This window comes from Antedon bifida, chromosome 10 (genome assembly GCF_963402885.1).
Source record: "Antedon bifida chromosome 10, ecAntBifi1.1, whole genome shotgun sequence".
In the NCBI taxonomy this organism is placed as follows: Eukaryota; Metazoa; Echinodermata; class Crinoidea; order Comatulida; family Antedonidae; genus Antedon; species Antedon bifida.
Window position 1 is genome coordinate 6,077,621 of NC_136235.1, and position 25,384 is coordinate 6,103,004.

At 34.5% G+C, this 25,384-nt stretch overlaps 1 protein-coding gene across 1 annotated transcript; it reads left to right on the forward strand.

The window, feature by feature from the left end:
• The first annotated feature begins 1,067 nt into the window (after window positions 1–1,067).
• Window positions 1,068–18,944, forward strand: LOC144853740 (uncharacterized). The gene is made up of 17 exons (XM_078711547.1): window positions 1,068–1,280; window positions 5,152–5,173; window positions 5,439–5,546; window positions 5,681–5,824; window positions 6,473–6,583; window positions 9,292–9,435; window positions 10,068–10,175; window positions 10,823–10,960; window positions 11,656–11,775; window positions 12,647–12,766; window positions 13,218–13,346; window positions 13,984–14,049; window positions 14,499–15,275; window positions 15,561–15,683; window positions 16,172–16,342; window positions 16,521–16,631; window positions 17,144–18,944. The coding sequence occupies exons 1-17, from the start codon at window positions 1,206–1,208 to the stop codon at window positions 17,254–17,256; spliced, it is 2,580 nt and encodes an 859-aa protein (XP_078567673.1). The 5' UTR covers window positions 1,068–1,205; the 3' UTR covers window positions 17,257–18,944.
• Window positions 18,945–25,384: the final 6,440 nt, after the last annotated feature.

Sequence of the window (25,384 nt, forward strand, 5' to 3'; positions counted from 1 at the left end):
TCTTTGCCTGATGAGTTTATATATATATATATATATATATATATATATACAGATATTTATATTTTACCATTGACGTCAAAATATTAAATCGTGATTTCAATCGTGAAATTGCCATTAAATGAAGTATGATGTGTTTCTCCATCAATTTTAGACTGTAACTGTCAAGCTAACTCGATTTACAGAAGGCACTCTCGGCATTCCATATTCTCAATGTTCATGTTTTTTTTGCTATTGTGTCGTAATATGAAATGGTACTTGTTTTATTTGTAGAGAATCCAGAGACCAATCGTATTAGTTGTGACGCCCTCTGTGCAGCCAAAATGATCTCAAAGTTCTTAGATATACTGCTGGACATTACTATTTTTGCGTTCAGGTGATAAAAGCAACGGTTATTAGGGACAGTTACATGATTTCATGTATCCCATCATCTGAAGGGTTACACGCAGCATCGATCATTTAGCCAATCTGTTGTTGATTTCTCCCTCGTTGAAATAAGTACAAATACCAATATTTGTCCCAATGCCTATTTTGTCGCAGATCTTTATTACCATATAATAGCACCAGTCTATAATGTGCAAATGTTGATCTACTCGGTTGATCGGTTGAGACGAGAAGTTTCACTCTACCAAAAGGTTTTTTTAAGGTGAAAGAACGTCAGTATTTTAAATTGTTGTATTAAGGTTTTTAAATGTTTAGATCAGAACATTTATCTTTAAAATATTGGGATTTTTCTCTACATTTTTATGATATTTTTTTACTATTTTACTATTGCAATGTTTTAACCTTATGTAATTTTGTATTTTACACATGTTATCATATTTTTAATGTTTTTATATACGTGACAAGCAAGACAATTTTCGAGCCAGAGTGCTTGACGAAAAAAAAAAATTGAATTGAATTAAATATTACCTCATATTATTATAGGGTTTGTCCCTAAACTTACTGATACACAGGAAGATATCCAGCTGAAGCATGACGCCACAATCCACTGTAGGGACGTTCTACGTCACAGCGCAATACGTATTTAAGTCGTGAGGCACAAATACAGGACGGAGCAAGGTCGTCGCTGCAGTCATATGAGACGCAAAGTAAGTGAAGTACGATCTGAGCAGCCCAATAACCCACTGACTGCAGTCGATGGTGTACCGTGGTAACATTGCTCTGGGAAGGGAACCGCAGTCCGGCAATATTATTACCGCAACATTATGGGATTATTCTTGAATGCAATTTTAGTTATGAGCATGTGCATTGTTGCTGGTGCTACTGATAATCCAAGTAAAGTAAGTGTCAGTTTTCTTCCGGTACTTACAGAAATACATAGGAATACTATTGTCGTAAAGGTCGCATACAACCTCTGTAAGGAAAACTTAATTGTTCCTGAATTAAACGATTTTGGATTGGAAATAGGTCAAATGTAAAAAGACCACCAGACCAATACTACATTTTAAAATATTTGTTTTTCCTCTTTTGGTGGAAATTATAGTACAACTTTACGTCTTGTATCTTTTATAGAAGTAGTGATATTGATAACGTTAGGCCTATACATGATTAAGGCTAATATGAATCTCCTTAATTAGGCCTATGTGTTTTAAAATATCATGTATGTAACTTTTTCTATAAATAGATTATCATGAATGCATTATTAAGTAGTATTTAGTATTATGTCAACGGCTTTATACTGAAATACAGTATAGTATTTTAAGTATCCATAGTGTGTAATAGATTTGCTATTGCATGCTTATATTCCATTAAGGCAGATTGAACATGAATACTCGGTAATAAGTGAGTATTATAAATTATTGCATGAATATACATATAACATATTATTATGTGTGGTTCATGGACGGTGCCAAGGGAGACAGTGCAGTCCCATTCGACCCCTGTGATGTGTGTGTGTGCTTGATTATCGCTATGGGTAAAACTTATGTTTGTTTTTAATGAGTTCCACGTGCAACTTGTATGTGAGTGAGTACAGTGAGCAAGACAGGAAGTTAGAACGTATATTTTAAATTTGTTATATTTCAGCGAATGAAAAAAATAACCAAAATCCTGGAGAATTATATCACAAAATAAAATGAATCAAGATGATCAGTAAGATTTCGTGGACATTCGAGCAATGTTTAGGACTAGCTGACGAAATCAGTAACACATGGTCACTGCCACAATTGCGCACTAAGTTTCAAATGTGTTTGTAGCATCAGGGATTCACTCTTTCCTAGTAACATCAAGGGAATTCGCAAAGCGACCATTCTTCCCTGAATTTGCAGGCTAAAATACACTTTATCGACATCCCAACCACAATCTGTGATATGTTTTTATTTAACGCCCTAAATAAAAATAGTAGGGTATGCCTGTATTTCATATAACCTATACCCGATTTTGCATTGGATTAATATTTTGATCTTTAGGAAGTTGTTAGCTAAAATAGGATGTAACAATTATTTAAGCCGTAGCCAGTTTCATCATTGTCTTCGTCAATGTCTCCGTTTTACTATCTTAGAATTCATTCAACCGTAGCGTTATGATTATAATTATTGCTGTATAAGTAAGATAAGTTTCCAATATTAATTTAGTAGATCGTTTATCGGCCAGACATAAAAGTTGCATAATTGCTTCGTAATTTTTTGAATGTTTTCCATCAAGAAATTCGCTTTTAAGGATAAACAGGCAAACCAACCCAGAATAATTAGAAACCCTATATAGACATAACTTAAAATAGCTTCGCAGATAGGCATAATCCCAATCGGTAGGCAACCGTTTTACCCAGACGACAACAGTAAAAGTGTAGTGTTAAATAATGAATAGAACCAAGATGGTGGGTGGAAATACACTTTCTTAATTCAGACGTATCAACGGTGGTATTTTCTTACAATTTACTTGAAAACTCCCAACAATCTGTACAGAGCGCTTTTACACTCGAGTTAAGATACTACGTATACTACAGACTATGCATAACTATAGTCCTTAACTAAGTAAACATTGTATGATTTTTATTTCTATATTTTAAGCTGACGACATGCGCATGGGATGAGGTGGAACACTCCTTCCTCCATGGATGCACCTCGACTGAGTCAATATCCACATAACGGCGTTACTGATGGTTTTTCTATTATCACGCCAATACACAGCGCGCAGTAATGATTCTGAACTGAGTTCAATCAATTAAGAAACCGTGGAAGAGGGGTTAAGTCTCAGTTGGTGTTCGTAATGAAGTCATGGCTTCGTTTACTGTTAGTTCATAATTTAAATTGACTATACCTGCTATTCTTAGCATCGAGTATAATAGATTCAGCAGACAGTACTTTTCTTTGCGCTAAATCAGTTTATTTCATTTTTTTTCATTTAAAATATTCATTTCATACACATTATTCATTCATTCACCAGTGAAAAGTTACTTCCATTTATTGTCATTTGCATATTATAACATATACATATAAATTATGTTTGCTCTGAGATATACAAAAACAGATAAATGAAAAACTAATAAAAATAATTACAAAGTCACATCAATTAAAGATATTAAAAATGATAAACTTAAACAGTTGAACATCAAACTACTGTAGGCCTATTGTATAACACCTACCAAAAGAAGGCTCTTAACATGGGAAATTAGCAACACAGATACTTTCCTACAATGTAACGTAGTAGAGGATGATGCGCATTTCTTTTACGAATGCACTGAAGTAAAACCCTTATGGGACTATATTAACGTTATACACCGTACACAAATTTGGTATCGAAGCACATTATCGAAACATTGTGCTAGGTACAGGAAACATATATGTCGACCACATGTTCTCTATTGGATGCTTCTGCGTTTACAAAGCACATATTTAAAAAAATGTAAACAAATGGACCGGATAACTGTCTCATCTCTTTTTGGCGGGAAAAAAATAATAGATCTTACCTTAACCGCCTGTTATAATTATATTTATGTGAATCTGATTATTTAAAATATATATGTATGTAGGCCTATGAGAATAGTTATGTACTACAGGTATAAATATACACATATGTTACAAAATATTGTGGTATAATAGGGCCTACCCATAGGCAGTTACATTTTATTTTATATAAAGTAATTAAAAAAAATTATATAAATTAATATTTAAAACAAAAAAAAAGAAACGTAACGTAACATAAGTAACGCACGAGAAGATAAGCAAACAAATATAACCATGAGACATAAAACTAGACACAAGAGTAAGTTTTTTTAAAGAGTTCGCATTTTAAAATGATGTACATAATGGTAAAAAATGAATTTTATATCTAAAAAATACATACTGAAAATAATTACATAACATTAATAAATGTATAATATCTTCTGCAGTAGGCCTACATTTATTGGTTAAGTGTTTACAATTTTAGATGTTGAGAATTATAGAACAACAAAAATATTAGAAAATTGTGAAAAAAGGTGGATATAACAGAAAATAAATATTAATGTTCAGATTCTAAGAACAGTAACATTGATAAAATCACATAAGGTAAATATATATATATATGAGGGCGTATCAATTTGATCTCTGGTGCGCGTGCGTACAACTGAGGACTAGTGCTGTTCCGCCGTACCACGCCGAGAATGTTAAAGAGTCGCTATCCAATCGAGTTCGAACAATACCATGAAAGCCCCAGTGGTCTAATGGTTAGGACATCTGCATATCAAGCAGGCGGTCCGAGTTCGAGTCTCGGTTGGGGCGACTTTTTCTCATTCTCACAGATTTCCTCATCTTTATCGTTTCAAATTAATTAATTAAATTTCAGTATATCACCGGGCGGTTTAGAATTAATGTTCTTTGCCTGATGAGTTTATATATATATATATATATATATATATATATATAAACTTAAAGTGAGAATAACAATGAAATAGTTATTATTATGATTATCACAGAAGTATTCAATAATTGTATTAATCTGTTGAAGATGAAATGAATAAATAGTGGTTAACGCCACAAAAGAGGAAAAAGAAAAGTGTCACATCACTCTCGTACGGTATATTCAAATGAAATTAATACGTAGGGGCCTTACACACCAATAATGATAATCACCCCCCGAGTTCATTCTTCATTTTTTTTATCAGTAAGTGATCAATGTAGGCCTACATTATATTCAGTTTAACATAATGGTTTTAATTCCTTTTTCCCCCAGAAAACTGGTGCTGATGGAAGGGGTATGTTTGACACTTTTTATACGTTTAGCAATTCAAAATATATTTTACACAATTTAAATTGTTGTCTGGGTTAGATATGTGTACTGTTTTCCATAGAAAAAACTAATGCAATCGACGAGGGTTAGGACTGGGATACGAAAACAAACCTTGTCTGAATTTTTGTTTTTGTCTTGGAACAGCCCACCTTTATTATTTCCTCTCTGTTTTCATTACTGGTAGTACTGGTAAAGATACTGACTTTAACTTACCTACTACTTCTATACAGTTTGTGATTTGAAATGTAAAGGTGGAAGCAGGCTGGACCCAGTATCTTGTAGCTGTAAATGTAAAAAACTTGGTTTAGAATACAATCCTGAAAAACGCAAGTGCGTCGGTAAGGTCACAACATTTATCTTATTTTAAAGCAGTTTTGTACATGTTCATTAATACGTCTCTAATGTAAACTAAATGTAGGTTGTACCTATATGTATTTCACCAAACCTCATACTAATGTTGTTTATTGTTTAGATATCGATGAATGTGCTACGGACATCGGTAAGCGTTGCCAAGGTAACTGCACAAATAGTTATCGAAGTTATCGATGCACATGTCCGCCTGAAAAAATATTGCACTTGAACGGATGGCAATGTAACAAGGTGCCTACTGTATTACGTACGTATAACAACTTTCGAAACTTATATATCCGTATGGTGTCCTATCTAGACAATGTATTATATTGTGCTGTTCACAAAAGAACAAGTGTGGTCAAGAAGGCTAATTTTACCCCTGGTGTGACAACCTAATGTTAGAGCTGCGAAAATTAGGGGGTGTCTATATAACTGGCATTTCAATATAACTGGCATTTCAATATCTGGCATTTAAAGTTTTAAATTTTTAATAATAGTTTACCATTATTATCTTTATCATTTTTATATAGGCCTATTTTGTGTTTTTTTTGTATTCAGCGTGCGCTTTAATAACATGATGTTATTGAAACAGACTGAGCTATTCTAGATCTGAGTTATCGGGATATTTTAGCTAGAACTGTCCTTGTTTACGTATCCAACGTGAAAGGAAAAGTGCCATTGACAAGTTACATAATTCTCACTCTGAGCGGATGGTGATCTGGGATTATTTCGCTCCATGGGTGCACTTGAAATGGATTATATCATATATACTATAACGTACAATAACGTCTTGTGTTGAAAGATAAAACTTTTCTCCCACATGGGATACTGTTTATTCCTCCTAACAGATTAGAATCTATTTAGGCCTACCCATAATAGGCCAAACGTATTTCATTATATCTTCCAAATGTAGCATGCAGAGGGCAGATCTGTGTGGACGGTGCGAAACTCAACCTGACTACATGTAAATGTGATTGTCCTCAAGATGGCTATCGGTACGACATCATTGCCCGGGTCTGCCAAGGTAAGAACGCTTACAGCTTACTTTAGGAAACATTTTTAAAACAAACTCCTAATTTATCGACTAGAACCCCATTATGTTTATGGATTATTACATCTCAGCAGTTGGCTCTTTGGTAATGGAAAATAATATAATGCAAATTTGTTTCTTCAGCGAAAACATTGCATTCGCACGAAAAATGTGCCAATTGGAAAAAAACTTTACTAACAATAACATTCCCCCTAATCTTATATTCTGTTTTCTTTGTGCATACTACTACTGCTACACAACTATAGCTTCTACTTGTGACTTACTAGCTACTATTTATATCAGCAATTAATATCTAAAGCAGTATACAGTAGTCTAAAACTATAATACTTATTATTTTGTAATAGAGCCCGCTATGATATACAATACACCGCTATTCTAACACGTGTATAATAATAATATTGAAATTTCCCTGTGGCGTAATAACAATCTCGCGTATGAAATAGAAATCTGAACCCAGTCACAAACTTACTCAACTCGCTTATTATACCCAGTAGAAAATTATAGCCACACAGCCCAAAGTTTATGAAAACATTATAAAAAATGATTTTCTATAAACATCACAAAACTATTATTTTCATATTCTTGGTCATCATTGTATTTAGAGGGCCTTAATTGATACAATAATACGTGTACACAACTTTAGGCCTAACACCAAGAAGTCAGTACTGTACCGCAGTTACCTGAGTTCTGGTACACCGAGCATATCCCACCCTAGTAGCAATTTTAGCGAATAGTAAGGTGATTGTTATGCCCAAATTAAAAGCTGTTCTCTCAGTTTGATTCCAATGTAGCCTAAAAACGAGCCTTGTTATGAAACACAACATGCCCGTGTAATGAGACAATATGTCGGTGGCAGCTGTGACAACGACAAGGGTTCATTCAAGTCTCTACAATTTACAATCAATTTAAAAGTTTTACTGAAAACTGATTAAAAGTTAGGATCAAAATTGAAAAAGATTGGTTTTGGTGCCGATCCGAGTTTCCATCTTTCCAGGTGCGTCAACCGCACACTTGAATGAAATTATTTATTTAATCACGTTGATTGAATTTAAATAAACATCAATTAACAGTAACACTGAAGCCTTTAATAATATTCCTTACTCAGGTTTATGTTATGAGGTTTAAATTTGTAAAAAAATATCTTAAAGCCATTGTTTATTGTATGTCAAACCTAGTTTGGTTACCGTATCGGTTTTATGTTGTTCTACCCCATTCACAAAAAGCCTTGTTCACCTTCAATACATTTCTTGTAAACAATATAGTTAGTTAGTAATAAAAGTTGAATTGACAATAACATAACACGTTAATTAGCCTAAACACAGAGATTCCGAAATAAAAGATTGAATTGAATTGAATTAAATAATACAGTCATAAACAATGCATTGTCATTTTTTAGTAATTGTATTATTCAATTCAATTCAATTCAATCTTTTATTTCGGAATCTTTGGTGTTTAATTAACGTGTTATGTTATTGTGGCTGGATCTCAATGGAAACTTACAAATAAACTAAGCTAAATCAAACCGAAGTAAAACGACCACAAAGAAGGTTTCGGAAACACTATACCGTTGTATTCTATATCGTTTGTATGTGTGTCCCACAGCAATTTCTATGTATATTATATATGAAAATGGCAATACATTTTACTGATGAATGAATGAATGAATATGTATTATCAGGTGTTGTAACAACATTATCAAACAATTATAAATTATTTTATTTTGGGTCGTTCCCGGCTGGTGCTGGGCCAGCCACCCATCGCCTGAAATCGAGTTATACCCCATACAAACCATAAACAAGACGTTCTCTAAAATAACATATAAATCTCAGCATTATTTTGGGTTTTAGTAAAAGCAGCAACCCTTACAATAGTTTGTCCACCGAATACGGTAACCAAGACGACAGCGAAACCACACATTGAGATTTAATTGGATACAAACTTTAGAAAAAAACCTGTAAGGCATATACAATGATGCAGTGTTTAATGGCATATCGATTTCTAAGTAGTTTATTTTATTATAATTATTTATTTATTAACAATGCTGTATCCAGGCGTGAGTTGTCTTGTCTTTTTTGTATTCAGGTTTGTAAACATTTTCCTCCAAGTCGTTTTTTATCTTCCTCCAAGTCGTTTTTTATCTTCCTCCAAGTCGTTTTTTTCCCCTGAGGTTAGGTTCATCTGAGTGCTACTTTGAGTATGTTATGTTGTAGTATCCATCGTCACAACAACCTCACATCTCACCTTATTATAAATTGAATATAGATCTAAATTGGATATAAACCTTAGAATAAAAACTGTAAGCCATATACAATGTACAATGTCGCGGTGTGTTGGACGTTCGACTATTGATCGTGAGATCAAGGTTCGAATCCAACTCTCGCCGCATTGCTTGTATCCTTAGGCAAGATACTTTACTTACATTTGCCTCTCTCCACCCAGGTGTATAAATGGGAACCCGGCTAGATCAAGACACAATTTTGCGCTGATTACTAGCTGCATTATGGAGTATGTTTCCATACGTGTTTGATAAAAAAAATGACTGGGGTAATAATGTTCAGCGCTTAGAGGTTTCACAACATTAGGCGCTATATAAATCCAGGATATTATTATTATTATTATTTATTTATTTATTAACAATGTTGTATCCAGGCGTGACTTGTCTTCTCTTCTTTTGTTTTCAGATATTGATGAATGCACGTGGTTAATGGATTCGTGTCAGCAGGGATGCGTCAATTACCCAGGATCTTACCTGTGCTTCTGTAAGTCTGGATACCAATTAAATACAGACAACACTACATGTTCAGAAATACCAGAAACGGATCTACGTAAGTAGTTTTGAAAAAATGAATCACAACCCGATACAGAGTGGGATTCATTTTGATTTTGAGGCAACAGCTTCATTCAGCGTGGTGTGTAACTCCCGACTCTTTCAACTCCACTCACTAAGCCTCAAATGAGACTTTATACATAGTTAATATACAATTATTAATTATATTATTAGTGCTATAAGTCAGTGGAGATGTAGATTGAGGGTTAACGTGCTTGCCTTCCAATCCTAAGGTCCAGGGTTCAATTTTGACCTAGTGCCAGGATTGTAACTCACGACTCACTTTCAACTCTACTCCCTAATGCTTGGTTCTCACTAGAGACGCAACACAAGGACGTAATGCAACGTAACTGAGTTGACCAATCACAAGCGATGGATTATTCGAACTGTCGCTTGTCATTGGTCAACTTGCTTACGTTGCGTTTACGTCCGTGTGTTACGTCCTAATGGGAACCAAGCTTAAGCCTAATATAAGACTTAGTTTAGAAGCACGATAACTTATAAAATAGTTTATCCATCCTGTAATTGGCGAGTTGCTCGTTGTTGAATGCGTATAAAATAACATAAAACAAACTAAATTAATTATCGATTTAAGCAATACTTGAAACTAATTGTATTGTATTTTGTTAGGATGTAGTGGTAAAACATGTGGTGGAGGATCAGTGCTTGACGGAACCACTTGTCAATGTAGATGTCCCGATGGACTGAGATACAATAGAAAACTTAAAGTATGTGAAGGTAAGTGATGTAATAGACGTTATTAAAGATATTAAACACAACCACAGTGTGATGTCATATTATTTTGTAAGTACTGTAGGTAATGAAAATATTACCAAATGTCGTAAATGCATTTAATCCGACTTGCCACGATTGTTTCCAGAAGTACAAAACACAAAATTGGACGCAAACAACTACTTTATTGATATATTAATTTATTCTATAGCTATACTTTCATCCCAGCTGGGACGTAAGGCTGCAACATTTTCCCCATTTTGTTTTGTCTTTTTTCCATCTGTAGGCCTACTGATCTTCACCACAATTAAGGTTTTCTTTCTTCAGATCTCTAAACAGTCGTTTTTGATCTTCCTCTGTATCGTTTCCCCTGGGTGGGGTCCATTTGAACGGTACTTTGAGTACCTCCCACCTTAATGATAAATCTAAAATTCGTTGAAACTGTTTTCGTAAAGTAAAAGTATACAAAGTTATATCTATGTAATATCTACTCATGTAATTTTATTGTTTTATGATTAAAGGATAAATACATTTTTTTTTTAAATACGTAAGAGCGAAAATTGTTTAATTTTGTTCTTGTGTCTTGTTTTATGGTTTTCTTACTGACATGTATTGCATTTTCAACGTTGCTATGAATTTCTTTGATACTTTAGATATGAATGAATGTAGAAAAAATCCCGACATATGTACCGGAGGCGTTTGTGTCAACACTAACGTTTCGTTCATTTGTTACTGCAACGAAGGCTATGAACGAGCGGATGATGGTTATACATGCCAGCCTGTTGAAACAAGTTGGTTTCAGTTGTTTTTTTTTTGTGTTTAAAAAAAGTCCCAGGCCCAGTGGCCGTGTTTACCATTCACATTTAGGCTAAGGGAAACACTTACCCTTAAAATAAAAACATAATTTCCTATTAAGTGAATACAATTTAAGGGAAAAACTTAAATATTTATTGAGTTAAGTGAAATATTTAATATTTAAGGAAATTATTTCACTTAAGTGTGGTGAATACGGCCACTGGATCTTGATCTAGTGCCAAAGTTCCCAAAAACCTCCCCAAACAAAGAGTCAATTGAGGCCTGTGTTACCGATCACTTTTCAAAATTAGCAAATCAAATCTTTGTGACAATTTAATTTTCTTGAAGACTGACCATGTGGTTTCATTTAATCCAATCGTAAAGACTTGGCATTTATCAGGTACTAATCAAACATGTATTGAAAGATGATATCCAAGTATGACCAGTTATATTCAAGAGAACGGAAGCATTAGGAAACAGTTACCATGCGGTATAGCTTATAGTTTACTACGGCTGGTACATGGGTATTTGGAAACTCAGATTGGGCATGCGCACACCCCAAAGCACATCTGGGAAAAGAGAGTCTATGAAAACATAAATTGAGATGCATGTAGACGGTAGTTATCGTCAGATGAGCGGCGTTTTTTGTAAGAAATATTTCTTGTTTATTACAATCTTTATTTTATTTTAGGCGGCACTATCGAATGTCTACCGTGGCATTTTATATGTGCGTCCGGGCGTCAATGTGTTTCGGAATCGTTAGTTTGTGACGGGTTTCACGATTGTCATGATGGTTCGGATGAGCAACATTGTAAGTTTATATTGTTTTGTTTATATGACATTCATACAGTCAATAACAATATCGTGTACCCTAGTTTGTATGAGTTATTATTAGTAACTATAGACAATACGGCGCGCCACGGCAGGTTCGATTAATCTATAAGTTCATGGAGGTGTATGCGAAGTAGGTGAATAAAAATACGATAATATTAGACGATGCATACGTGAAATAAGCATACTGGTTACATCATCAGTTTATCGTATTCCTGTAAATGTATCGCTAATTGACGTCAAAAAATCTTAATGCACGTTTATTTCGTTATACATTACAGTATACATTTGAGTCAACTATAAGTTTTACTTATGCGAAAATAAGTCCACCATGTCTACGCAACGACATACATTACTTACTACATAATGATCAGGCCTAGTTGGTACATATGGTGCTTACTCGATGTTCAAAGGGCTGTAAATCTACGATGTAAATATTTGACGTAATGGTTTGAGATTTCCACCTAATGTTGCCAGTAAACTGACATTAAAGATATAGCCTATTGTCCACCTAAAAAAATTTTTTTTTACATTTTTTTTAATATGCCATTTTAATGTCACATAATAGCTATTTACTTTGACGAAAACGGGATCGAAAAAAAATTATTTTCATGAAAAAAAAAATGTTTTGTTAAAATTAACCGATTATTTTTTCTTTTTATAAGTGAAAAAATTATTTTTTGGATTTTTTTTTTCTACAGAAGTGAGTAACTTTATTAAAACTGCATTCAAAGCCTGATTTTATTAATCTTTATTTTTCATGTTTTTCGGGGACAATCACATCTTTAAAATCGTATCGTTTCAGTCTTAACTAAGAATAATACCATAAATGATTTTGTATTATATTTTAGGCAAAGTAGTATGTCGAAGTAATGAGTTCCAATGTGCCTCGGGTGATTACTGCCTTGATCGGCGGTTTTTATGTGAAGGTAGTCAAGACTGCCCAGACAGTTCGGATGAGGAAAACTGTCGTGAGTTGCTTTCAATATTTTGTTTTTTTTTTATAATTCCGAAAAATTAATCAACTTTGGTAATTCACGTCATAGGCTATCTGAAATATCACAAGTATTGCAATAATGCTTGTACGGTATCGTGTCTAAAGTTTGGTTTCCACTTCAGTTGACCAATCACAAGCGATAGTTCAGGTGATCCATCGCATAGTGATTGGTGCGTTTACGTCCTTTCGTTTCGTCCAAATTGAGAACAACGCTGATTGTAGATCCCATCAAAAAGAAAATACCGTTTCATAGATAATTTCAATAATTTCAAAAGGATATAATCAAATATGAGTAGATTGAACGAAGCTTTGAACAAAACTGCAATAACGATTTAAAACTAAAGTATATTTTAATTTTTCATTACACGAATTAGATAGTGATTGATACATTTAGTTTAGTAATTTCAGTTTCTTTTCAAATACAGAATACTGCTACGATTTACACGCAGACTGTGCAGGATGGGCTGCACGTGACGAGTGTGTCAACAACAAGGCGTGGATGGATACAAACTGCGCTAAGTCATGCAGAGTCTGCTTTGCCGATGATGGAATACGTAAGTCCGTTGAGTTTAGTTTCTGAAATGTCTTATTGCAATAGTTTTTGAAATATAGGAACAGGGCAACAGAAACTAGGCTTCTATTAGTTAGCGAGTTAAAAACAGACTTTAATCGGTTGAACTTACTGGTTCCTTCTGGTTAAATAGTGTGGGGTACGTTGCCTCTGACAACTATTGTAGTTATCTGATGTGTACATCAGAGTTAACGACACTGAGGTGGGCCTATAAGAGAGTTAATCGATCACACGAGCACTCACAACGGATAACTGGGGATATGAGTATAACAATTTATATTTAACCGTACAATTCTATGACGACGACTAAAGCGCAAGCACTATATATAAATTAGATACGAATAGTTGATAACATGAGTGTATATTATACCCCTTTCTTGTACAAAACACCGGTGTGTCCCCGCAGTTCGCCCTCCGGATTACGTTCAGCTGTTCAACCCCGGTGTTTTGAACTCCGGAGTTACCGTTCACACCAAAACACCGGGACGTCAATTCCGGAGTGTCTCCGGAGTTTTGCTTTTGGTGTGAAAGGGGTATTATAGAGGGCCTCAATCAACTTTTTCTTTTTAATACATATGCATAGAAGTGAACGAAACCTACTATATTTGTTTGTTTTTCAGCTGGTGGGCGTGTTACAGAAAACAACAAACCTATACTATATTTTCTTAGGCATTCAGATGATTACGGTAAGCCTCTTGCAGTTGCCGGTAAAATGTATTCATAGTCAAAATGACATCTGCTTTAGCACTGTCATTGCGTTTGTCTTTGTATATATCGATTGTATATATTGTTGTATTGATGTAGTAGCCTTTTACGGTACCGCGGAGGTTTAATCGTAACAGGGCCGAAAAATGGCGAAAGGTAAGGGAATTTGTGAGAGACATGGGTTGAGATCTGTCTGTCTCCTGTTGTCCTAATTCACCCGATTTAATACAGCAAGACTCCTTTCCACGATGACTTGTGGTAGTCAGTTTAGACTCTATCTAGTGTCAGATGCAGACTCGAGTGTCTGATAAATCTGTATTAATATTATGTTTGATGCATTGGAATTTCGTCAAAATATAATCAATCGGAATTAATGCACACGAAATCTATACCGGTACTAGTTTTGTATTTTATTTTTGTTTCTCTTCAGCTGCCTCGACTCAATATGTGCAACGAAACATTGGTGTAAGACAAGGTAGTATGTCAGACAAATGGCAGTGTGATGAAGTTATTAGCCTACCTGAAAATGTACGCAAGAGTTTCGGACTTAGTTTCTTTTATAGGAAATACCTTCATGCGTATAACATTCCAATTCTCGGTTCTCATAGAGTGTCAGATGCTGCATTACGTAGAGCTTGCTATACTTTACGATTCCTATTAGCTGACAGACGAGACTTGAGATACACTATGTATATACAATATTTTCGAGTTGCTGTGATGGCTCAGGGAGAGAATACTCACAACATTCCTGAACATTCGCATCTGCCGGATGTCTTCAATTTAGATATACGGGGTCTACCAGGTACTCTTCATATGCCAATTACTACCGCCGCTGAGGAAAATATTCTATGTTTTAAAAATGATTCTAAAAAGGGAGAAGATTTATTTGTACATAATCTAGCACATACAATTCATAAAATTGCTGCTGTGACGCGAATAGCTGATTTTCAGACAAAACTTCGTCGGGCGTATTGGAACGCCAGAAGCACCGGGTTGTGGTTAGATACGCGAGCAGACGATACAAGTGAGGAGTATTTCGCGGAAGGTGTTCAGAGTTTCTTTGGCGTGCAATCCAAGAGAACGCCAGGTAGTCACAATGAGATCAACAGTAGATTGAAGCTACAGCGATACGATCCTAAACTGTACGATCTTATGATGGAGTTGTTCCCATGTGCCAACAGCATTGTAGACAGATGTAACAAAAAGGGTAAGTTTAACCAGTTCTTAAAATTGTAGGTACAGTATAAAAATCCACACGATGCACGTGCAGTATCAGATCTAACGATGATAAGCAGCGTGCAGTTTCTCGTCTTTTTAGAGCAACGTACCTTATCCCATGGGAAAATGTCTGTATATAGCCTATCCAGACACTATAGGCCTAGTTTTACATTTTTTATTCAAAAGTGTTAGTTCGACGAGTTTGTGCAAGTGTCTCAGTCTTGTCAAACAATTCGCCAAAACAATAGAAACTTCATTTTTTTTTCTTTAAAAGGAACCATCGAAGACACACCAATGCTAATGAACTGTGACGGTAGCAATGGTTACATTTACAACACTATTGACCAAGAGGAAGAAGCAGAAGTGGAGGAAGAAGAACAACCGGAGGAAGATAAAGGTAAAATAATCTTGCATTTTATCAAATAATACTGATATGGATATATATGTGGATATACCAAACCAGGGAAGAGTTAAATTTAACTCTTCCTGACCAAGTCTTCCGATAATGGCGGGAGTCTCCCGATATCCCGCTAAGTCTCCCGATATTTTGGATAAACCAAACAATTCTCCCGATATGTAGAAATTTATAATTTCCACTACTCTCTAGATAGGCCTATTGATAAGAGAATAGAAAACATACTAATATCGATCCGTATAATGTTTTTGTTCCATTCATGTCTTGTTTAATAATTAAAATAATGAGTTGCCAACGCATTTCGCCTTCGCCAATATTTTTAGGTTTTCATAGCGCCCTCTATGGTTTTATTTACGATTATAGCGCCCTCTATAGTTTCATAAAACCTCCCCATATTTCATTTATCCAAGTTGGGAAGTCTGATAGGCCCTATAGATTGCCAGCTTGATATTACGTTTTAAATTGTTCAGAATGCGTGGATGAGCATGAAGCCTGTCCTGACTGGGCGGACCTTGGAGAGTGTCTTATCAACCCCGAATGGATGGACATATTCTGTAAATATACATGTGGAACGTGTTACGCTACAACGGCTGCACCACAAACCACTGACAGTCCGTTTGCAACAGAAAGTCCAGATGGCGGTAAGTTTAAAGAAAAAGAGTTAAATTTGCTGAAATATACTATAGGCCTAAACACTTTATTATTTTACAGAAACATGGTATTGTATGCGATTACGTCATTGATTCATTTCAAAGTAGATCCACTGACTGTGTTTGCAATAATAAATTACTACGGTATGAATTTAATTTATGTATATAGGATGTAAGGATCTAAATGACTATTGCCCAGGTTGGGCATCTGAAAACGAATGTTCTTTAAACTCTGAATGGATGAAAAGAAACTGCCCTTTCAGTTGTAACACATGTGAAGGTATGCAAAATGTATTTCAATCTAAGATATAAAGAGAATTTATTTTGATGACGTAAATCATTACCTTGTTTTCTCGTCTACATGTCGGGTAGATTTCGTCAATAATTACGTCATCAGGTTGTGTATGTGACGTCAGGTTTGTTCCCGGGTTTCCAACATAATTTTAAACACTCGAGGCTTAATAAGTTATTTTTCAAAACGTGTGGATAGTATGGTCGATCCCTCATCTCTATTAATGGTGTGATGGACTCCATTATCTGACGATGTACGTCATAAAATAGATGAGCGTCGTACATGCGGATTGCCATAGACACTCACATTTAGCCATTTTATCGCGTAGATGATCATTAATTTATCTCTGTATATTCTACATTTGAAAAGTGTAGGCCCTAGAATATATTATCCACGCGCAATAAAATGGATTTGCAGGAAAGCAAAATATATTTAATAGTCTAATATAGATGTCGAGAATATTCTATAAATAGTAATTGTACTTCTTGATCTTTTTATAGGTGCTTGTGGCGATGACAATTCGAATTGTCCTGATTGGGCATTTCGTGGAGAATGCGAAAGGAACCCCCATTACATGTACAACAACTGCAGAAAAAGCTGCAATGCTTGTTAAAATCGAATATACCTCAACAATAACTACCTAGCGTATTCGGAACGTATCCGATTCTGAGGTGAACCATTGGGGTTTCACAAGGGAAAAGTTGGGTTGAGGGAATACATTTCATTGGAGGACGAATTTTGGGTTTGAAGCAGTTCAAATTCTTGTAACTCAATCGGCTTCCCTATCACGCAACCATATAAATGAATAAACATTGTAGGCTAGGCCTATGACCACAGTAATGACTAACGTTGTGTAGTCTATCGACAATTTACAATTAACAATAAATGCTGCAGAGCTGGATTTCGTTAAGTAAACTACAGAATATGCATATGCTGTCCAATGTTTACGCTCTCTCGATCCAAGTCTTATACAATTTTATGGTTCAGCCTTTGAAAACAATATCATGATAATAAGAATATATTATTTCCCAATAACTAGATAATCCATACCAGACTAATCTAAGAACAAGTACAGTGATTGTCAAACCAAGTCAATCTAACAACAGGATGGTGAGCTCCGAAGATTAAAGGGTTTATCTGTGGCTGCGACACGATCAGTTCCACACCCCTTAACAGACACTGCACCGCCGAGAATATGTACATAGTAATATTGGTATTTGTCGCAGACAGACATAAGATCAAAGGACTGTTGTGAGTTCTATATTGGAATAGCGAGCTCAGTGTTCTGTTGTTAGATTGCCTTGGTCAAACTACGTTATTTAAAAGACTGAAATAATTTTAATATGTTTGCGAAAGTTGTAAAGAAGAGTAAATATTATTTTACAGGAGGTTAATGTAAACTTTCAGAAGTACTATAATTAGCAGCCAGTTATCGGACGTTGCCATGTCTAATAACAAGAAACTGCGTCGCTGTTTATTGTCGCCAGACATGATACTGTGGTAGAACCGGGTGACTTTAGACTACTAGGACGTTAGATAAATCCATAAAAAAAGAGTTAGATTTTAGGTCTAGTATCTTACATTTTATATTATTGGTTTTTGTGTATTATTTAAGTACTTTTTATGAATAGTATAATATATATATATTTCAATTTATCTTGATTCTTTTGATTAATGATTATAATTCAATTTTACATATATACCCATTGTTATTTGAATGTCTATTCTATTTATTTGTTATTATTGAGATGTTCAGAGGCTGTGAAGTGTGTCCTCAAGATGCTGCTGTGTGGAACAACTATAAACACGGTTGGGCTGTTTGCTATTTTAAAAACATATTTGTAGGCCTATGTTTTAAATCTGCTTGTTTGGGCTAAATCTTCATATTTCCACACCAGAATCTCGTTTTATATTATTATTATTATTACGGGTTTTCAAATTGTTTCCTTGTGATTTTGTAAGCATACCCTATTTCTACTTTAATTACATATTTCTATAATAACTTTTATTGGCTGCTTTCGATGATTTCTATTGTAGGTCTAAAGGATATGGTTAGTCAATAGTAAAACAAGAAATATTTCTTACAAAAAACACCGCTCGACTTTGACGTAACAGTTTTAATTATTGTTCTTTCCTTGTTAAATGATGCTTTTTTATTGGTATTCCATTTAATAATTTAAGAAATAGTAAACATTTTGTGTAACGTAAATAGAGTCTGAAATGAACAAGTCCTAAACTAAATGTTAGTACTGTACATATTCCAGGGTAGAGGTTTTACTCCTTAAGCCGTGTGACCCACATACCCCAACATTCCAGTAAACAAACATTTCCCAGCCGCCGACACACATTCGCCAACAATTTTTACCATAGAGGAAGGATTGTGTTTTGACAAAAATCAATTGAAAGCCAAAACGAAAATATTGTTCATTGAACAGGTCTTACTACTGTCTGCATACATCTCATAGATTCTCTTCTCCCAGACGTGCTTTGGGGAATTCCCAGTCTGAGTTTCAAAATATCAATTTTTTCAGCCGTAATAAGTCACAAGCTTCCGCGTGATACAACTTCCTAATGCCTTCGTCCTCATCAATATAACTAACTGCCTGAACGCGCGGCGCGAAAAGCTTATATAATATGACAGATAGAAAACACGGACTTTCATCCAAAGATATTTTGTAAAAAGCTACGCATTACAAAACAATCTTAACCTCTGTCTAGACTATCACATTTTATGTGATGTGGCCATATATGGACATGATAATATCATATCACTACATATTTTGGCATATCACTACCATATTTTTTTTGTCAAACTAGTTTGATAGTGTAGACAGAGCTTTACTCTGAAAAGACATGAAACGCACCCTCTCCACTGAGGGAAACTATTTCCTAAATTAACCTAAGCCTCTTACTCTTTCATAATAAAAGAAAAATAATATTTATTTTCCAATTTTACACAGAAAAATAAAAATCCGTAGAGATTCGAACCCAAGCTAGGGCGGAGATTACTAAAAAATAGAGCATTACCTGTTACAATACATGTACACAAAACTGCTGGCAATAGTCTATTAGTACGTGCTTCATATTTCGTAATTCATTGTTACGTCATAAGTAGATATACTCATGACGTCATCGTGAGGGCACGAAACTAAACAACAGTACCGTATTAACCGAGGTATAAACACGACGACCGGTTAGCTCAGTGGACTGAGCGTCGTGTTGATAACACGGATGACATGGGTTCGAACACTATGCTGGACCACTTTCCGTAGTGGAATAGAGATAAAGCTATGCGAGCCACTGTGTTTAGGGCTCACAGAATTATGCGCTCACAGAATCTTCTTAACACCAAATCTTGAGGCGGTAACAGGCAGGGAGAGCACAACAGAACATCTTTTTTTTTTCCTGAGGCGTACCATGTTTCGATCTCGTAAATGTTATGTTTAGCGCCCTCAATTTTATAATGTCAAAAAATTAGGAACAAATAGAACATAGATGCCAATGTCTAGACCAACTAAGATTTTAGGCATGAAGCCGACTTTTAAGTAGAGAAAATCCCACCTAAAACTGTGAAGTCGCATCTGGATAGTTTGAAATGTTAACATTACATGATTCATAATTTATCGTAGGTAGTTATTGATTGTACAAATTGTGTGTGCCTCGCGCTGTTTTTCACGCTGCTGCTCTAGCCCGCTACGTCACACGAGATGACTCATTTATTAGATGAAATCAAGCAGCAGTTATAGTACTACACTTTGACATTTTTGCGAAAATGCATACTCCACTATAATTTATAGGTCCCAGCTGCTAGATCCAAAAAACGTCTGGGAAAAGAGTCTAACGGTTGAACAAATCCCAAAGCATTTCTGGTATTTATGAGTCCCATAACATTATTATAATACTGTATTTCGCTGTCAGATAATCATTGAATTATTATCAAAATAGTCCATGAAAGTTTTTGTTTGTAATATGATACTTCACACTTGAAGTATCTAGGCCTGATGAAGTGACCCCCAGACTTGACCTTAGCAATACAATAAACTAAATTGAGTATGTTTCATATCAAAATTATTCACTTCTGTAACAAAATTCACATTATAGAAAGAGAAAAGAAACGTTTATTTATAACTCAAAAACCATTGTCTGACAGACAATTGAAGTATTTTTTGCTTTTAATTACATTTTTTCAGGTAAAATAACTATTATGTGACAAGAAAATGACACATTCAAAAACAAATTTGAAATAAAAAAATATTTTTCAGAGGGACAATATATCTTTAAAACTGTTACGTCAATAAGCGAGCAGCGTTTTTTGTAAGAAATATATCTTGTTAAATCATTTTGTTCTGTTTATTTACTGTCAAGGGTCGTATGAATTACATGCCTCGCTGGCTCGCACTTTGGTAATACCCATTTTGGTTGTACTTGAGCACTTTGATAATAAATAGGATTTAGTTTAGCACTGTGCGCTACCATACCCATTTTGGTTGCACTCGCGCACAGTGATAATAAATAGGATTTAGTTTAGCACTGTGCGCTACCATACCCATTTTGGTTGCACTCGCGCACAGTGATAATAAATAGGATACATTTTAGCACTTTATCGCTACTATACCCATTTTGATTGCACTCGCGCACAGAGATAATAAAAAGGATTTAGTTTAGCATTGTGCGCTAATATATCCATTTTGGTTGCACTTGCGCACAGTGATAATAAATAGGATTTAGTTTAGCACTGTTCGCTACCATACCCATTTTGGTTATACTCGCGCAAAGTGATAATAAATAGGATTTAGTTTAGCACTGTACGCTACTATGCCGATTTTGGTTGCACTGGCGCACAGTGATAATAAATAGGATTTAGTTTAGCACTGTGCGCTACCATACATATTTTGGTTGTACTTGAGCACAGTGATAAACAAATGAATTAGATTTAATTTACCACTGTGCGCTACCATACCCATTTTGGTTGTACTTGAGCACAGTGATAATAAATAGGATTTAGTTTAGCACTGTGCGCTACTATACCCATTATTGTTGTACTTGAGCACAGTGATAATAAATAGGATTTAGTTTAGCACTGTGCGCTACTATATCCATTTTGCTTGTACTTGCGCACAGTGGTAATAAATAGGATGTAGTTTAGCATTGTGCGCTACCATTCCCATTTTGGTTGTACTTAAGCACAGTGATAATAAATAGGATTTAGTTTAGCACTGTGCGCTACCATACCCATTATGGTTGTACTTGAGCACAGTGATAATAAATAGGATTTAGTTTAGCACTGTGCGCTACTATATCCATTGTGCTTGTACTTGCGCACAGTGGTAATAAATAGGATTTAATTTACAACTGTGCGCTACCATACCCATTTTGGTTGTACTTGAGCACAGTGATAATAAATAGGATTTAGTTTAGCACTGTGCGCTACCATACCCATTATGGTTGTACTTGAGCACAGTGATAATAAATAGGATTTAGTTTAGCACTGTGCGCTACTATATCCATTTTGCTTGTACTTGCGCACAGTGATAATAAATAGGATTTAGTTTAGCACTGTGCGCTACTATATCCATTTTACTTGTACTTGCGCACAGTGATAATAAATAGGATTTAGTTTACCACTGTTGATTGTACTTCCGCACAGTGTAATTAATGATAAAGTGCCATTTTCCGAGGAGGATGTTACAATCGCACCCTCCAAATCAGCAACTAGCATACGCCTCTGGACAGAAGGGTCTATGTCCTTCAACATTACGGTATTTACCCAATCCCTATAATTCAACATCTGAAACCTGTCTCTACGCCTGATACCGTCGATAAAAACGAAACCCGCGAAGTTCAAAATAATCCACAGACATGTGTGTAATGGAACTGGTTACAATGCACGAGGAGAACATGCAGACATTATAGGCTAGTGGAGGATATCGAAGCGTTTAGCGTGTTGAAAAGGTAGATTGATTAGGCATACCGTATCTGATATAACCTAGAGAATGTAAACATTACACATTTTTTGGCAATTCCACCAGTAACTTTATTATTTTGCAATTTGTTAACTTTATTATTTTGCAATTGGTTATAACTAAGAGGAGGGCCTAGTTTGATAGACTTCAGAAATGTGATGAACAATGTTTCAAAATATATTATGAAACAACAGTTTAATTATATAGGCAATTTGCCAAATGTTTTCAATGTTATACAAGAATAAAGTTCAGAAATGTGGTGAATCTTTAGGGTCGATTATGCTGAGGTAAAACATCGTTTACTACGGTACTTATTGATACCATCTGTTTTTGTTTCTATCAAATAAAAGATGTTTAGAAAAACAAGTTTACAATTTATTGCATATTTTTTATTTCATCATTGCAGTAAACTCACCATAAATGCTTTTACATGGTAGATGACGATTATTTAAATTATATTCATTAAAATATGTTACATATAAACTTAATATTTATTATTTTGTTTTCCCTTCTGCTTTTTTGGGATCATAGTCTTTGATTTTCTGGGGCGGATGCAGGGTGAATAAAAAGAATGATACAATCAGTAGAGCACAAATAAGATAGTTTAACAAGAAAATTGTAATCATGTATTTTACCGCCATTTTTAATTTTTACATTTTAATTAACATCGTATCTAAAATTTTAATGAAAACAAATATGGTTAATACAGAATTCAAGCATCTTATTATGTAAATATACCTGTATTTTAACTACTTTAAACACTTACTTTTAATTGTCACAAATGTACTTATATGTATATAATATATTCACCAATGAGAATTTAAATAAACGTGAGATGAACTCACACAAGACAAAAAAAATGATACAATCAGTATATGATTGTAAAGTAAAAGGAGTGCAATTTTTAAGACCAAACATCACCAAAAATAACTGGGACTCTCTCTCACCTCGATTTGAAAATCCGGGTTTTGCCCCAGGATTTATATATTTATTATTCAATTATTCAGCTGCTGAAGCTCAGTCCTTGTCAAACCGACATATGTATTATGTAACGAAAAGGTGATAAAACAGATTGTTGTGGTAAAATAAACATTCATAAACAGAATCACTTTAATACCCTTACCGGTACCGCCTTTCATAAGTGATTGTATTATGAATTGCTAAGACTAAGACTTCCAATATGACTCAGATCTCATGTATTACTGTATTATAGTTATATATAATAGAGATTTTGTATAATTTGTAATTAAAACCTTTGATAAAGAATTAATCCATTTTGATTACTTGTTTGTACCAGGACAACACTGGAAATTACCCCTCGCCAACCACTGGACAGCTATACCCTCTTTATACAAAACCCCAATTACCACCCAAAGTCTTCTCTCTTAGGAGTATTTCCCCTTATTGGGTTTTCAAATATATGTGTAATTCAATTCAACTATATAGCCTGTCTGTGATGATTGACATCAACAGAGAGACGAGTGTCATCTGCTATTCATTGCCAGCTATCTTCCTGTCTTAGATTTAATTCCTTTTCTTCCCTGGTTTCTGAGAAACACATAAGGATACCTGAAGAAACAAATTAAGAAACAGGTATTTATGAATATAAACACAAAAATGCAAGTCATGAAATATATACGAAGAATAGGCCTGAATACTTTAAGATGAAATAAAAGAAATGTTAAATTCATATTACAGGAAAATCTACTAAATCAAAACAAGATAATTGGAAAGAGATACTTTAAAAATATGAAAAAACTCTTGATTTTGTTTAAATGTGACTTCTGCATATCACCTATTACGGAATAGAAGCTGATTTATGAATGGTATAATTGTACAAAGATGAAGCATTGATTATATTACATCTTTTTATAATCGTATATGTAATTCAACATGAAAGTTTGTTTACATAATTGCCATTTCTTCTTATTTTGTCATTCAATCTTCAGTCTGTCATTTAGAAAACTTGGACAGTATTTGAACTCACACAAGCTGTATTGTTCTTTTCTCAGCTTCTAACTAGTTTGAGGGCATTGATAAGAAAACAATACACTTCATATTAACTTTGACATAAACAACTGCAAGTGATTCGATACAATACGCATTGAATTGAAAAATTAACGCCTACAGCATCGAAAGAAGACAGAGATTTTTTAACTTGAGCTGATGTAGAGATTGACGCACTTTGAAAGAAGAAAATTGCCAATGGAAGGAGTTATTTTTAGTATTTATTTTACATTGTTTACCTGTATTGGACGACTGTTTTTCTATTTTCTTTGGCATGATGTGTATACCTTCTGACTGAAAAGAAATTCATGGTTTTTTGTCGTGATTTATGCTACAAATTCTAATTTTTTTTGTACACTAAAATCTGAAATTCATGCCTGTGGCCAGTTGAGCTTAAATCTAATTTCGAATATCCGAGAGCTACAATTATACAGGCCTATCTACTTTTGAAAAATGTGCATTTAATATATACATACAGTGTCCCCATTCTAGATTTGGACTACAACATATTGTCCGAGTATAACATTCTAAACACCCTACCATATTCGGCTATTAAACTATGGTACTGTTATGTAAATAATTCGTGTCCTCCTGTCCAATCAGAGACGGGAATAGTAATGTAAACAGAATACACGTGTAAATAATTTATTACTATAAATATGTACGACAGTAAAGTACAGTATCGTGCATCATTTTTTATTGTAGGCTATTCTGATTCTGAACATTAAGGTTCTAGAATAATTACAAACACATTAATATGAACAAATGTAG

What these genes read in the sequence shown, in the direction of transcription:
- LOC144853740 (XM_078711547.1), top strand. Translation starts at nt 1,206, where the DNA reads ATGGGATTATTCTTGAATGCAATTTTAGTTATGAGCATGTGCATTGTT. An exon ending in AATACCAGAAACGGATCTAC is followed by an intron (nt 9,436 to 10,067) that starts GTAAGTAGTTTT and finishes GTATTTTGTTAG; the next exon opens with GATGTAGTGGTAAAACATGT. An exon ending in TTCGGATGAGGAAAACTGTC is followed by an intron (nt 12,767 to 13,217) that starts GTGAGTTGCTTT and finishes TTTCAAATACAG; the next exon opens with AATACTGCTACGATTTACAC.